Source organism: Haemaphysalis longicornis, unplaced genomic scaffold (assembly GCF_048455015.1).
Source record: "Haemaphysalis longicornis isolate Haplotype H1 unplaced genomic scaffold, Haemaphysalis longicornis Haplotype H1 scaffold_9, whole genome shotgun sequence".
NCBI classification, from domain to species: domain Eukaryota; kingdom Metazoa; phylum Arthropoda; class Arachnida; order Ixodida; family Ixodidae; genus Haemaphysalis; species Haemaphysalis longicornis.
The window spans coordinates 655,053-671,349 of NW_027526460.1; the positions used below are offsets into that span (position 1 = coordinate 655,053).

Genomic DNA, 16,297 nt, shown 5'->3' on the forward strand with positions numbered 1-16,297 from the left:
ATTGAGATCACCTTTTTTTGGGCCGCAACGTTCATGGCTCCACGAACTAGTTCACAGAACGCGCGCAGGCTGGCACTGGCGCGCTAGCGAGTTCTCGTTGGCGTGCTGTTGCGATAAGCACCGACTGCTTGCAGGCAGTGGGCACAGGCCAGAATGAACAGACCCTTGGCCTGGTGCGAAAACCCTTTTTACGATACAGGCATGAGGGAGGCAAGCTCGAAATATGGGGGAAAAGCGCATGACATTTGGGCGTCTGCGGGTACGCGGAGGGCGTTCATGTACTGCGTAGCTCTCGGCTAGTGAATGCTACGATTCCAAGCCGTCCTGGGAGGCTTATCTTTATGCATTTTTACAGCTGACAACATGGCAGAAGCGCGGTACGATGATTACTGAGTTATTGAGAATGCCCATCCAACAACGCCACTGGTTGTGTTTTACAGAACCGAAACCGAAACTTGTTTGGTTGCTCACCTTGGGCATCGTCCAATCACGGTGCCCGCTCCTCCTAACGTCACAGCTTTAGTTGGTGCGGCCGCCGCAAACCGCGCATGGTAGTTTTTCTTCTTTCGCGCTTTGTAAAATAATTACCGATTTGTCAACCGGATAAACGATGAAAAGTGTGCTAATTTGAGCCAGTCTACGCAGTGCAAGCAAAAACGGGAGCTTGACAAATTCACTTCAGTGTCCCTTTAAGCCTCCAGACTTGCAGAGCGTCTAGAAGGCACTACATAAACCATAGGCTCTAAGCTTACTCTGGGGATCTATATAGACACAGTAAGCAATAGTTAGCAAATTATAGCAAGTATTCACGCGACTGACGTATATAGCTGCACTGCTTGATGGCTAGAAAGACCTCTGAGTGTATTCCAAATGAAGCAATTAAGGATTTTTTTTTCAGTCAAGCAAAGTCATGGACCAGGCGACGAAAAAAAGAAAAGAGAGCGGAGCTGAAGGACGGAAGAGGAGAAAGCTACAGGCGCAGGAAGCTGAGAAGTCAAAAGGTCGCATCTCCCCGCGAGGGGGACTCGAGTAAATCCGTCGCATAGGGGGTGGGTGTATTGCGTTAACGTTTAGTGTTTGGGGAGTTGGTGGTAGTGAATGCGTTGTATCAGCAGCTTCTTGACGTAGTTTGAATGAGTCAAGGATATAAGGCGCGTTCGTAGCCTTTCATTCTGTGTCGGTTTTGTGGCGCAGTGGGAAGAGCACCATGTACCTCGCGTTCCGCCCACAGGTAGTGAATGCGTTGTATCAGCAGCTTCGTGACGTAGTTTGAATGAGTCAAGGATATAAGGCGCGTTCGTAGCCTTCCATTCTGTGTCGGCTTTGTGGCGCAGTGGGTAGAGCACCATGTACCTTGCGTTCCGCCCGCAGGGTCGTGAATCGAAACCAGGCGCCGGTAAGTATTATTTTTTTATATAGTGTAGGGGGAGGGGTGCGGACCTGTTGTTGAGAGCGAGGAGGTTAGCGTGATGCGGGAGAGGAGGAGTGGGGGAGAGGGCGCGCCTGCGCGCTGAGCTGTTGCGGACGCACGGCGGACGGTATACATGTGAGTTAAAGAAATGCTCTGCATTTAAAAAGTTCTTCGCGCCCTTCTTTGGAAGACCTGGGACGAGTACTTCACCCTCTTCTCTGGAGGCAGCTCCAACCCCCGCCACTTCACTAATGCCCGCACAACCTCACGAAGGAGTGGTTCGCGAAACTTGTAAACAGAGTGGGTTAAACCCAGACAACACCGGGGATATTACGATAGCGGAGGAGGACAACGAAAGTGACATCGTGCTTCGGGAGGTTGAACCTGATTCTACGAAGCCAAGCGAACTGGATTGCACAAAGCAGCTTCAACCTATTGTTCCGGAGCTCGTTCAGAACTATTATTAACAGATGTATAGCGCAAAAAAGACGAAGGACAAAGAATGCACGAGGACGAAGCGCAATCTTTGTCCTTCGTCTTTTTTGCGCTATACATCTGTTAATAATGATCGACCAACTAGCCCAACAACGTACTTTACTAGACTTTATCGTTCAGAACCACGACCTAGGGCTCTTAAAATTTGACGCGCGTACTGGAAAAGCTGTTGTGTCTGACGCTGTGCGAACGGAAGTAGTTAAGCTCGGTCCCAAGTATTTCCAAAATGGGGAAGGACCTTTCTTGCCAACAAACAACCGATCGATGACCAAGGGCTAGTTTAAGAAGAAGATAGGTGATGGTCGTGGTGAAGAAGTGACCCTCTCGTGGCTAGCCTACTCTGCTTCCAAAAAGGCAGCATTTTGCATTTGTTGCCTCCTTTTTTCCCGCTCAGATCAGCTATCATCTTTGGAGCAAGAAAGGGGACTTCCCGGGTGGAAGGCACCCGAGAAGATCACACTTCACGAAAATGCAAGGAATCACCGAATGTGTTTTACACAGTGGAAAGAAATGGAAAGAAATTTAATGGACCCCGCAGGAGTAATTGATGCCGACCTACAATCACAGATGGAAAAAGAAAAGCACAAGTGTCGTGAGATTTTGATGAGAGTCCTCCACTGCATAAAATTCCTGGCTACTCAGACCTTGGCATTGCGAGGGCACCGAGAGAGTCTCCAAACAGGCCGCGAAAGCAATGTCGGAAATCTCCTTGCTCTTTTGAAGTTAGTTGCAGTTTTTGACTCCGTCATAAAGCAACACCTCGCATACGTTGAAAGTCATCCCGGGTCCACATCGTGCCTATCACCTCTTGTACAAAACCAATTCATACACATGATGGCTGCTGCATTTCGTGAATTCGTGAATCCTTGCTGCAAAGAATCCGCAAAGCCAAGTATTATGGCATTATGTTCTACAGGACTCCCGACCAGGCACACCGTGAACAAATGTCAGAGGTTGTTCGATACGTGGAAGTTGACTTCGATAAGAAATCAGTTAAGGTTGAGGAGTCCTTCCTCGGTTTTATCTAGGTAAGGAAGAAAGATGCTGAGAGCTTTGTTGAGGTGATCCTAAGCAAGCTAGAAGAGGACAAAATGGACCTACAGGACTGTCAGTCACAGTGCTACGACAACGCTGCCGTGATGGCAGGAGAAAAAAGTGGTGTCAGTCAAAGAATAGCGGAAAAAAAAAACAAATGGCAATCTTCGTAAACTGCGACAATCACTCGCTCAACTTGGTTGGAGTACATGCTGCAAAAGAAGACACCATGATGATTACCTTTTTTTGGACCATCGAAGCACTTTAGGTGTTTTTTTCTCGCTCCACACGCCGTTGGGAGAAACTGAAAGATGCGGTGCCCGTTGTGGTCAAGTTAGAGTCAGATACTAGATGGAGTGCAAGGGTCGAAGCGGTGAAGCCAGTCTGTAGATACCTTGAGCAGATACTTGACGTTCTCCAAGGAATGGCAAATGACGACGAAGAAACGAGCGAAACTAGAAGTGATGCCACACTATTGCACACGTGGATACTGAGTTATGATTTTTGATTTTGCTCGGCTTTTGGAACAAGATACTGGTTCGCATAGATCGTGTCCAGAAAAGGCTGCATGATCCAAAAATGAACTTTCACGATGCTGCCTTAGACATGAAAGCACTCAGAGACCACTTTCATGACGAGAGGGAAACTCCGGTGGGTGAGTCACTCGATGAAGGGCTTGGCCTTTGTGAGGCGTGGGATGTCGATGTTGAAAGGCGTTCACGACGAAAGAAACAGATGCCTGGTGAAAAGTCCAAAGGAGAAGAGTTAACGGCTAAGCAGGGAATAGAACGGGTCATGAAATCCACTCTCGACCGTCTACATTCCGAAATCGACGAACGGTTTACTCGCCTGCAGAACACCGATGCCAAGTTTGGCTTTCTTCTGAACATGAACAAGCTGTGCTACAGCGACGACAAAAACGAACTAAAAGAATTTTGCTACACGTTTGGCGAGTTTTACAGTTCCGACGTTAACACGCATACCTCTATGAAGAGATTTTAGATTGCCGACTGCTGCTTTCACGGCGGGTTGACCAGAAAGTGTCAAGACCTGAAGAACTTCTGAAATTTATTGTAGAGTATGGAGATGACAGCGTATTCCCCAACTTTCGCGTCGCCATTCAAATAATGTTAACCATATCAGTTTCTATCGCTGGTTGTGAGAGGTCCTTCAGCAAGCTGAAATTGATACTTTCTTATTTGCGCGCCACAATGGGCCAGGACAGGCTTTCTGATCTTGCTCTTCTGAGTGTGGAAAGAGAACAAACTGAAAAAACGAACTTTGATGTCATTATAGAACAGTTTGCTTCATCGAAAGCAAGAAAAGTGCTGCTCTAGTTTTGACGGACTGCCCTAGTGTACAGTCCTTTTTATACTTTTGCTAATAATAACCAAACGATGTATATAAAGCGTTTAAATATAAAAAACGCGTGTTTCTTGACAGTTGTTCACGATCAACAACAGCGCTGGCGTCACAAAAGGGGCGACAACGAGGAGACGACAGAGTTTGCCGGTACGAGTTTTTCGACGCACCAATGGCATTGATAAAAACATGTAGGCATAGTATACAGATTTGATGTGTGCAATAAATAATTTTGAGTAATACACTGCATTGCAATGCAGAGAAAAACTGTTGCATGCCTACTTCGTCGTTCTTTTGTGTGGTTGTACCTAATTTATGAACTTCGCGTAAAGCGAGACGACAACAGGTGACCGGCGCGGCAAGGTCCATTTATTCTTTCACCTTTTTTCAGGCCTAGTGGACTTCTGGTGTATCAGACGATATTTGGATGTACAGGACGGCTATACTGCACCGAAGTGAACAATCATTCAAGAAATCACTCATTCGCTTGCCTGAAACAGCGAGGTGGCCTTTTTCCCCACATTGATGATGATGATGATGATAATAATAAAATGATGATATCATTATCACTATCATCATGAGGGGCGCGAAATTTTATTTGCCCTGGGCGCCGTCATATCTAGTTACGCCACTGGAGTGCTCCGCTGATTATGTCAGCACACAAAACTGATTTACATCGTAGCGTATAGCCGTAGCATGAACATCTGAGGAACCGGTGGTTACGGAGACACTGGTAGTAAATTCAGGGCAGTGTAACTACAATCGGCTCCATCATATGCCGGTTCCGCGACGCTGGCCTGTGACACACACCTGGCGCTTGTACAGACCGAATATACCACACTAAGATCGCGTCAGAAACATTTACACTCTCGTAAACACACCCCATTTGCGAACAGAGCGTCTTCTCCACATAAACATGGATTTCAAACACCCACAAACGGTAAATCTCGGTCGTGAACGTGCCGCAAAAGCAGCTGCGACAGTGGGAAGCGGGACGCGGACTCCCGCGGCTGCTTCCGAAACGGGCCGCTAGGGGGATTTCAGTGGCGCCCCTACAGGCCGCGCTCGAGGCGTATAGGACCGTACCACTGCTGTGTGCTGGACTTCGCGCGGCGGACGCCGGTGGACGAATGCTGGTGGACGAAAAGCAGAGAGGGGAATATTGCCTAGGACAGTTACCACCTGTAACAGAAAAAAAGTATTTTGTGCCTAATAAGCTTTTTGTGCCTGACCTAAGCAGCGCTAGTTTTAAAGGAGTACTGACACGAAATTTCTCGCTTTCAGTTTTTATGCTGTAAAGAATACCTATGGTCCCAGTAATTACGAAAATCGAACCGAAAGGCGTCAGCCACCAACACATAATTAATTATAGCACGTTTATTGCAACCACTTTCAAATTCGGTCGCCGCGCGGGAAAATGGCCGTTCGAAGGAGAGCCTGCAAGCGGACTGCCTGACGTCACGGTCTCCGTGACGTCGGACCGTGACGTCATGGTCTCCGTGACGTCAGGGACGTTCGCTGCATCGTCTGCTACGGATTGCACGCGGTTCACACTAAAGCGCTGGACACATGTACGATTTGTACACTCGATTCGCATGCGACTGATCGTTACGACTGTCACCACGACTAGTCGTACGCGTGAATTTGAGACACATGACCCGATGCGTGCATGCGATGCGTCGTCGGCGTCGCTCCGCCCACCGTTTTTGCTCCATGGTCAACTACGACTATCGCTGAGCTGAATTTGTAGATCCCGCGCGTTTAATCGCAAAAAATGGATAAAGCAGGCAATCGTGAAGCGTTTCCTGCCTTCGGAAACAGTTCGCGCACACGCCGGCCGCGCCTGCCAGCTCGGACACTCAGCGGCTCGATCCGGCGCAGACCACGGTAGCAAGACGGTAGCAACCGCTTGTCGCTGCTCTTCTGAATCAATCTGATCGTTAAAATGAAGTTCCACATGCGAGAAAGTAGGTGTTAGTGTGGTGAAAAATTGTGCTTGGGATTGTTATCAGGGCTTATTTTAAAAGCGGCGATCAGATATCTGCCGCGATGCAAGCGTATACGCTGACCGGCCCCCCGCGGCGCGCGGCGGGCGGTGCGCCGACCGGTCGAGAGATGGCAATACCTGCGCGGAAACGTGAAGTGCGCACTTCGCAAGCCTTGCTCACAGCGGTACCGCAGCCAAGTCAAACCTCCTATCGAAGCGAGACCGCCCACAACAACAGCGCAGGCTATCGCTTCCGGTTCCGGAAACAACTGTATGACGTCATGCAGAATCGGCCGCAAAATCGCGGATAGCCTGACGTCACACCCTAAGCGATTTCGCTAGTGCTGCCGATTTGTAATAGTTCGCGGCCAGGGCAATTAAAATCGATTTTTGATGCGTTTCCAGCCTCGGATCGCTCCAAAAATTTCTGTGGGTAATCTGTACAAACTACTGAAGCCAATTATATCGTTATTTAGGCCTCTAAATTTGGTGTCAGTACTCCTTTAAACCAGGAGTATAAAACATAGGTATATTAGTTCTTTTTGGTAAGATGACATGTCACCACCCCGCTACAGGGGGGAAACCAATAGCAATCATCATCATCATCATCATCATAATCACGACTAAGCGGCGTACGGTGTGTACTCGCGTGCGCCTTTACCGCAGATGCTATGGACTGCCCTGCTAAGGTGTCACAGTGGTCATACGTAATGCACCGAACAACGCTAAAAATGGCCGCAGAGCGTTAAGACGCTGCCGGAGTGGCCCCAAAGCTGTCACTATACGCCACGAGCTGCTTGAGTGTCTCAAATGTATTCGATTGCTCCAAAACCACGAGGCTCAGGCACGTTCAAAAATGCCAGCGTCGATGCAGTAGGTGCATTGTGAGAGATTCAGTTGCTAGATATGCGTGATAGCTCCAGCAGGTTTTTTTTTCTTACGCACCACCAAGGCGCTCGAGGCACGGAAAAGGGAGGGGGACAGCGAAGGGTCACAATCGAAAGGGTTCAGTAAAGGCGACCGGAAAGTGCTCGAGGACTGCGCAAGCTGGGTCGCTTGTCTGCCAATCTGCAAAGAAGAAAACGGCCAGTGTTTTCTGAGACACTGTCGATGGATAGCAGCGTCGAAGCCGCTCGCTGGGAAGCGTCGGAAAGTGCACAGGTGAAGATACTCCTAGCCTTCAAGCACCCCGACAGCGCCCGTGCATCCATGGGTTGCTAGATGCGGAGCACTGATTCTTATCGGAGACGCACCCGCATTTATGAGCCCGCCTGTTTGCCTGCAGACTCAGTGGTCGAGCTATCGCATCACTCGGCTGCAAACTACTCGTGCGGCTTTTGTATGCTGGGCGCAGGGTCGAGGCGCGGGCATTTCGTCGGTGGACAGGTGCGGCGAAGGAGGGAAATCCCGTTTAGCGAGATCCCGCGAAAGACACTGTGGTAAATTGGGAGGTGTTAGCATTGTTTCTTGTAGCCCATGAACACTGCTCGAATTAAAAATCTAGTTCAGGGATTTACCATTCAAGCGTGCCCGAAGTTCCATAGGGGTCAACATGAGCGTGTTCTGCGTGAGAATGACACGCCTGACTGATAGAAGGCATAAATGAAGGAGCGTGGGACAGCTCCCAGGTTACGCGTGCAAGGTTCGGAGGACCGGGCAGCTGGACGGGTAGCGCCACCATCGGCGCTCCCCTCGTCAGTGGAATGAGCCGGTGCATTGGACTACGCAGCCTCCCGCTGTTTTTGCCGTGCTTGATTCGGTACTTCGAACGTTTTGGTGGTGTTGTGAGCGGATATGTGCGGTGGAACGAAGTCTAGACAGACGTTTTGGTTTCTTAGATGCAGTAACAGCTGCGTAAACTTGTCGGACGCTTCTAAAGTTGGGTATGGGCTACAATGACATGAGCGCTTTTTGCAGCGATCTACGCTTGGCTCCTCCTGATCTGACTACGAATAAAACTACTATTAGTAGTGCTCATTTCTTCTTAAATGCACTAACGGCTATGTAAACCTATTGGACGCTTCTAAGGTTGGGAATAGGCTACATTGACATGAGCGCTTTTCGCGGCGCTCTGCGGCTGGCTCCGCGCGATCTGACTAGGAATAAAACTATTATTATTAGTATTCCTTTCTACTCTTTAAATTATATTCAATGGTTTCAATAACTACGGTTTCCACACCAGCCTTAACGCTGGGATACTTCGATACGTGTGCTTTCAAGAGACAAGCACTTACGTACGAGATCGATTACCGTGTGGCCGTGGAAACGTCGCGGCAGTTTACACTTGTTTTCTGTAACCATGAGCTTTGGGCCGTCGGTTTTCGTGAGTAACAGCATTGCATCCTTAGAACTGAAGCGGAACTCCCACGTTTGTAGTGGTCATTTTATCAAGAGCCAAAGTTATTCAACCAAATCATCCCTTCTGCCCTCCCCATTTTACCGCCTGCATGGAATAAATGCTGGCACCGATAGTTTAAAAAAGTGGCAGTGTTGACGTCAGCCCGTGTTTTTTTTATTGCTGAAGCATTCTTTGCCGAGTACATAAAAAATCCTGTAATGTCTTGTGAAGAAACCAAAAATGAGCGACTAGTTACCTCAAATGGAGGTGCGTCAGCCCGAGCCCTCCAGCACAGGCGCATTTCCGACACGCTGGAAGCAGTTAGGATTTGGAGAAGGGTGCATGGCAGTGCAAAAATAAGCAGCAAAATCATCCAGCCCTTCATCTAACGATGACAATGGTTGAACCCGAAGCTTTCTTCATGTGAAATAGAATGAAAAAGGGTCAGACTCAAAGACGCTGTGATCAAAAGACCAAACTGTGTGTTGGTCAAATTCAAAGCTCAACAAGACAAAGTTTAGATCCAGAATGCAACCAAGAAAACCCACACGAGAAAGCTTTGCGATAATCCATCATCGTCGTTAGACGGAGGAGTGCATGATTTTCAAGCGTAGGTGGCAACTCGTAAAACTCGACCACCGCATTCAGTTGTGAAACTGAGGGCAGGTTTTTGTTGGCACCCTCTTGTTTCTCATCCTTTTGCCATGCAGGCATTGTTCTTTGAAAAATCATTAACCACCTATCATGCAACCATTGCAAGTCTTAAGGCAATGCTTTTCCACGACAAGCAATAACGTTCTACTGTCATGCGGTATTAATTCTGTAAACGATTCCCGATGGGTGTAGTAAACGTATTTCTGCAAAATTAAAGATGTTTCTACCGTAGTTAATGAAGATATGGAGCACCGTCTATCACAATTTCTATTTGGGGTTAAATCTGGCGCCGGGGCGGGGTGTTAGCTTGAAGATGGCGGTAGTTGGTGGCTTCTTCGTTATCCAACTTGTCGTGGGGCGGGGGTAGAGTGCGGGGTTCGAGGCGGTTGTGATGGGGAATGTATTTGTATGTTCCAGACAGAGCACGGTACTCTTCCGAAGGTGATGGCGGAGTGCTGGAGGGGAAAACCCGGTAGACATGCGCGGGCATCGGCCCGAGCGGCCTCATTTCCCCCGGACACTCATGGCCCGGGCCCCAGAGAATGTAGAGGTCAGGGGATTAGGGATAGGGATTAGGGTGCCGGTGGTGTAATGCCGACGGGCAGCTTGACAGTCGGTCACAGTGGTGATAGAATTTTGAGCAGCAGTGGCAGCGAGGGCTTCGGTGATTTCTTCCGCAGTTGTGAGATTTTTAGTGACGACAGTTGCAGAGTTCAGTTTTCTCCCGTGGCGCTGGTTTATAGGTGCGAAGGCTAGTTTGGATCGATATGTGGCCGTCTTCGGGGTTCACTTGAAGCATCTTGCAAAGTGCTCGGATACGGTCTTGCTGGCGACCTTGGTTGTGGACGGGGTGCATGTTTCAGGGTATTTGGACGACGGAAATAAAAGTGCCAAGTTCCAGTGGTATGCGTTGGCGAGGGTTATGCGTATCCGGTAGTTAGTAGCCAAGGCGACGGAGGCGACCGAGTAGATGACAGGCAGCTGATGTCAGCTTGAGTCGCTCGATTAGACGTCATCATGGGCCTCGCGGAGTTCCTCTCAGATGTTATCGTTCGCTAGCTGACAAAATTTGACAGTGGAATTTGTCGGGGGATGGGGTTGGTGGGCTAGTGCTAATGTATACGCTTGGCGAATGATGATGTACAGTTTTAAATGCGGAACATTTCTTAGGCTCGCGATGTCACTCGTCGATGTCGGCGCCGTCCCCACGCTCCCTCCGCAGGTGCCCGTCTCTCCCCCGTACCCTCCTCGCTCTCAACAACAGCTCGCTCTCAACAACAGCTGCGGCGGTGCGGCAGGAGCGCGTCTGCGCGCACATGCGTCGTAGCTGCCCCGTGCGCCTCGTCGCTCTCAACAGCAGCTGGGGCGGTGCGGGAGGAACGCGTCTGCGCGCGCATGCGCAGTAGTTAGCCCGTGCGCTCCGTCGCGCTCAGCAGCAACTGCGGCAGGTGTACACGTGATAGCGGCGTGCTAGCGGCGTGCCAGCTGCGTTGTAACAGCGCGGTGGGGGTGTGGAAAGGGCGCGCGCTTGTATACGGAAGTGTGCGCATGCGCGTCTCTCCCCCATACTCCTCTCCCGCGACAGCGCGCGCAGTGTATATAAGCGGCGGAGCGGCCGCTCGGAATTCACTCACCTGCGCTCAAATATAATAATGATCACAATACCCTCACCTGTCCTTCCTGTGTCCCAAAATCAACAATAAGAATAATAAAGACTAAGCCCTCCCCACGTCCAAACGGTAACCACAAACTACCCAATTACGCAACGTTCGCGCAATGCCTATGCGACGCATTTACTCGTGTTCCCCCCGTGAAAAGATGCGGGCGGGCGGGCTTTTTTTTTTTTTTAATTTCACTTTTTCAGAGCTGAATATGGGGTTCCGCACGTGATGCGGCTAAATAGTACGGCTTGAATAAGACACACGAGGTCACTTTCGTTGAGCCCTCGTCGACGATGACCGATACATCAGGAGGTGTGTGATTTGTCATAGCGGGCCTTGTAAATGATGGATAGTGGAAATGCCGGTTTCGTCAGATCGGATCGTAAGCCCAGATTCGCAAATAGTAGGGCACTTAAGGAAGGGAATGTCCTGTAGGGTTAATTAGGGGTCCTGGAGAGGTTGCCACGTATAGCCTGGCGTGCGTTTGGAAAAGCATTGAAGGACTCCGATAGCACTAGAAGAGAACGGGCCTTTAGGCTTCAAGCACCAACGGCTAGCTTGAAGCCTAAATTCTTTTTTTTTACGTTGCGTGCCTCTCTCCGCTTTACTTTAAAAAAAAGGAATCTTTGTCCGCAGACAAATAAATAACCAAAGCCGGTATTTCTCTCTCCTCTTTTTTTTTTTCAATTTCTAGCGACGTCACAGAGCTGCCAGGGAAAGACTGGCCGTTGTCAGTTTTACTCTATCACCGCCATCTCGCTGAGCACCTGTTCCCATTCGCTTTCAGGTTCGTCGGAATGACTGGAAGCCAAGGCGAAAGGGTTTTTAAAACGGCAGTATTTCTTGGGATACTTAAACGCAGAACGGCTATTTAAACGCAGATTCGATTCGGCCACCCGGCCAAAGTGAAATAGAAGCTGCGTAATATACCCACAGCTAGATCTAAACACACAAGTCCGGTGTCAATGTTCATACTTGTCAACATAGTTGAACAAGAAAAATGCATTACGCCAATATAAGGCACAAAATCAATACATAAGTGATATTTGCAGTATTCCTTTATTTAAAAATCATAGATGCTTAGTTTTTGCGATAGCGTCAACTGCACAAAAAAATTCACTCCGCCGCCTGCTGTTGCCCGCACTACTAGAACTCCAGCGGCATTTTAAGAAATAAAACGGCAACAGTAACGAAAGGTTCGACTAGATTGTTTCCACGTTCCCCTTGGAACGCTCGTGGAGAAGGGCAACGTGATTCTTAAGAACGCGTGGGTAGGGTGCCTCGATTTACGCGCGTTTCCGCCGTACGGCAGCGCTGGCTCGAGGCACGGTAAATTTAGATTGACTTGAACAAACCTCTAGCGTGTTATCTTGGGAGGAACGAGACGGGCGAGAAACAGCATGAGAGGTGAGCGGGAAAGATAAGGGAGGCATTTACATGGCAGCCCCTGCCATGTAAATGGCACGGGCTGCCCGAACTGTAGCGAGGGAAAGTATATGAGGTGGCGATACTTTTTTTCCACGCTTTTGGTCCTTTCTGTGTTAGTAAGCGACTATTGCTGCGTTGAGGGAAATATTTGTGTTCGCGGGGCTCCAACCCACAGATATAGGCCAACTTGCTTTTATGCTTTAGCTTCTGTTTAATCTCGGTTGACGCACTAAAAATGCTCATCTCTCTTTGTGTCCGTCAAGGCAGACAGTTGTCACTGCAACTTTGCCAGCGAGCCTTGCGTTCTTCAGTAGCAAAACAAAATGCCCCCAAAACCGTTTGCGAAGCCTTGCTTCTGCCCGAGTACATCTTCTCGAGAGGAGACATGTGTTCCAAAGTGATCTGAGCGGGAGACAATATGCGACGACGTGCTTTATTTGCTCATTTTTATGCACAGCATACGACGACGACTCGACGCCTGCTTCCTCGTGACTCTGTTCCAGGCTTGGGTCTTTGTGACATTGCTCACCCTATAAGGAGACAAAACAGGCGAACACAGGTCACGGATGATATACGCGCAAGTGTCAAGTGCGGCCGAAGCAGCGCAGACAATATTCAGCTAGTCATCATCACCGCCACCATGATGCTCGTCGTGGGCCTTTTTGCGTCCTCTGCAGCAGCACCCCGCTGCCTTGCGCTGCCCGAACCCATTCTTTGCCCCCATGTTTTCTCATCTCGTCGGGTTATAGGTCTTCTCGTAGTTCTAGTCTCGTCTCCCGGTGCTGCTAATCGGCTGGTAATAAATCTATAAGCGCGTACAGAGCAAGTTTGCACGCAGCCCCGCACACTTCGAGGCGAGATGAATGTTTCCTATGGGTCGACAAGCTGGCGCAGCGCGGGCTCTGGAGAACTCGTTCCTCTTGTTGCCAATGGCTAAGTGAAGGTTACCACCCGGACTATTGCTTGGAACCAAGAGAGCCCGAGGTTTGGAATTGCACATCAATGGCGTACAGAAATTTAACTGAGCCCGTTGGCTGGCCGTTGAATCCACAGTAATGCAAACACTACTTTGTTTGTGGCCGTAAATGTATGAGCGGACAAATTTCCGCTGTGCGAAGCAGCGTTGGAAAAAAGCACCAAGGACTGCACCCGACTGAATATCAAGAACAGCGTCCACACCGAACAAGCAGTGACTTTGATCGTCCCCATCGGCCCATGCAGCTCAAGCGACGGGCGTGTCCCCGCGGCTCGACGTGCACTCACCGGCGACGTACGGGAACGGGAGGGCGAGCGGCGCAGCGACCACCGGGTGGTGCACCCTGTGCGAGTACTGGTAGGAGACGGCCGTCGGTGCCGCGAGCACGGGCACTGCGGCGGCCAGCGGCGACACGGCCACCAAGGGGCTCGCCGCCACGGCACCGCCGCGCACGACCCCGGCACAGGCCACGGTCAGCAGCAGCGACCACTGGGCCAGCATCTGCGACCAAGCCCTCGGGTCGGGTCGGGTGCGATCCGGAGACGGCCAACAACTCCTGTTCGTCGTGATAGGTAAGCTCCCCTTCCTCGACGCTTCGCTCTCCTCGCAGCGCTGTCCCACAGAGCTCAATCCGGGCAGCGGAGAAGGTGAGCGGAAGGAGTCGTGCGGACGGGGACGAGGGAAACAGTGAGCAGCAAAGTGGGGTGAGGGAGGGAGGGAGTAAAATTTAATTTTAACGAACCTCGCGCGCTGATGGTGTGGTGACCGCCCGCAAATAGCCTGCTGTTAAGAAACGCACATTTTACCCGCAAAAGTGCTCTGGCTGGTTACGCGTTGAGCGGCTGCGCAAAGGGTGAAGGGTTCTATTTTGTGCCGCGGGGACGGTGTTTTTCCCACGCACAAAGACGCACGTGCGCGGCGCGCATTCTGGAGCCGCAGGGGTGAAAAGCCCCGTCTCCTGTTTGGCGAATTAAAGGGCCTGGATATTCCACAGCTGCGGAGTCTGGCTCGGACGTTGTTGGCACAGCCAACACCAATGCAGCAGCAATGATAAAGGTGAGACCGACGATACTTGCGCCGGCTGCGTAGTGGAAAGCAAAGATCGCGAGACACAAGGGCAATATGCCAACCGAAGGGAACAACACCCACGCGACCACAGTCGCCCACTTGGGAAAATAAAAGCATTGTAATCATTCGCTTGGGGTCAAAAGCAGCCATGAGATAAGTGCGCACCATAGTGGCCATGGGGCGCACCATGGTTAGGAAGACGCGTGTAGAACGGAACGCCCATTTTCTACGTACGTTGCGCTTGCATTACTCCCAACTTTTCTGTTCCTGCGCTGTATAATTACATGGCAGCGAACACACATGACCGCACACAATCGGCGACAAAAGTCTGTTGGACACGGCGACACTTTTCAAATGGCATTTATTTCTCGCCTCGCAACTTAACACATGGAACAAAATACTACGGAGTGTCGGAAAATTCCGGCGGGGTTTATTTTCGACGGCGTCTAGCGGGATTGGCTGCGCCCCAGTAATCCGTGACGTTTTCTACGCGTGCAGCCAATCGCGTGAGACCACGTGAGAAATCAGACCCCCCCAATATTTCCCGGCACCATCTAGGATTTGGCTCCTGGTCTGTGCGAGATAGCGGTGCCCGACAGGTGATAGCGTCGTTTTCAAACGCGTCGCAGCTTTCTTTTTTCTTTTCTTTTTTGCCGCTTGGCAGGGCACAAAGCAATTCTGTTCATTAAGAAGGGCCCGTCCCATTGGATCCATCTGCATAATTATCTTGGCAATACAAGCCTTAACATCACTTACCGTTTGTTATTCCACTGGCGGGTTCTTGGAACACAGATGTGTGGACGTGTGCGCGGTGAGGAAGGCCTCGACGCGCCCAGTGAGTGCCCGGTATGCTGTGGCTGCTCGCGAAAGTTCTTATATATATGGCCGGTTGCTCCGGCGGAGACGAGCCAAAGATATTCAGCCGTTCAGGCCGGCCGGGCAATTAGGAAAAAGAAGCGCGTGCAAGGCGTTGGCGACACCCTGCAGCTCGGCGGTCGGAAGAGCTTCCGCCACGCGGCAGTCACGCTTTCGCGCCCATCCAGGTCCTTGGCGAAAATCAGTTTCACACCGCGCGCGGCTTTCCGTACACGAGCAAAAGCGTGGCCATACATCCAGCTTCGCGACACTCGGAAGAGCACAAATGTTCTTGGTAAAAAACAAAAACAAAGAAAAGAAAAACAGAGAGGGGCGAGAATATAGGTGTGTTGCGAATTTGCGCCAGTTGAAGCTATTGCTTCATTGATTGATTGATTGATTGATTGATTGATTGATTGATTGCAGAAATCATTTAGTTGTTTCATGAATCTTAACCGCCATTCTTAAGAATCTGTTTCCCAGCTGAGGGCAAGGACAGGGCGCTCTGGATTTTCCGGTGAGGTGAAGTCTCTACCTGATATCGCTCGCTCTTTGGACTTCACCATTTTTTATTTCTTTCTTCAGATTATTGGATAAATAAAACTAATTGGCTGTTTTCAATGATTGACCTAATCAAATTTTCTGATTGAATTATCACTGAACGGAAACACTGATTGGTTGATTTCGACTGATTCACCGTGATTGACATCGTTGGGCCATTGGGACCTCCAAGCTGTGTCACGGTTCTCAGAGAACGTAGATCTTGACGGGATGAAGCTCTATAGGAACGTGCTCGAAAAAAAGGCCCATCTCCCCGCGAGGGGGACTCGAGTAAATGCGTCGCATAGGGGGTGGGTGTATTGCGTTAACGTTTAGTGTTTGGGGAGTTGGTGGTAGTGAATGCGTTGTATCAGCAGCTTCTTGACGTAGTTTGAATGAGTCAAGGATATAAGGCGCGTTCGTAGCCTTTCATTCTGTGTCGGTTTTGTGGCGCAGTGGGAAGAGCACCATGTACCTCGCGTTCCGC

At 50.1% G+C, this 16,297-nt stretch overlaps 1 protein-coding gene and 1 pseudogene across 1 annotated transcript; one reads left to right on the forward strand and one right to left on the reverse strand.

The window, feature by feature from the left end:
* The first annotated feature begins 2,784 nt into the window (after positions 1-2,784).
* LOC144151736 (uncharacterized) lies at positions 2,785-4,887 on the forward strand (annotated as a pseudogene).
* Positions 4,888-12,775: 7,888 nt separating this feature from the next.
* LOC144152587 (uncharacterized) lies at positions 12,776-14,470 on the reverse strand. The gene is made up of 2 exons (XM_077683896.1): positions 13,635-14,470; positions 12,776-12,901 (listed from the first exon to the last, which is right to left on the reverse strand). The coding sequence occupies exons 1-2, from the start codon at positions 13,846-13,848 to the stop codon at positions 12,897-12,899; spliced, it is 219 nt and encodes a 72-aa protein (XP_077540022.1). The 5' UTR covers positions 13,849-14,470; the 3' UTR covers positions 12,776-12,896.
* Between the last annotated feature and the right edge of the window lie 1,827 nt (positions 14,471-16,297).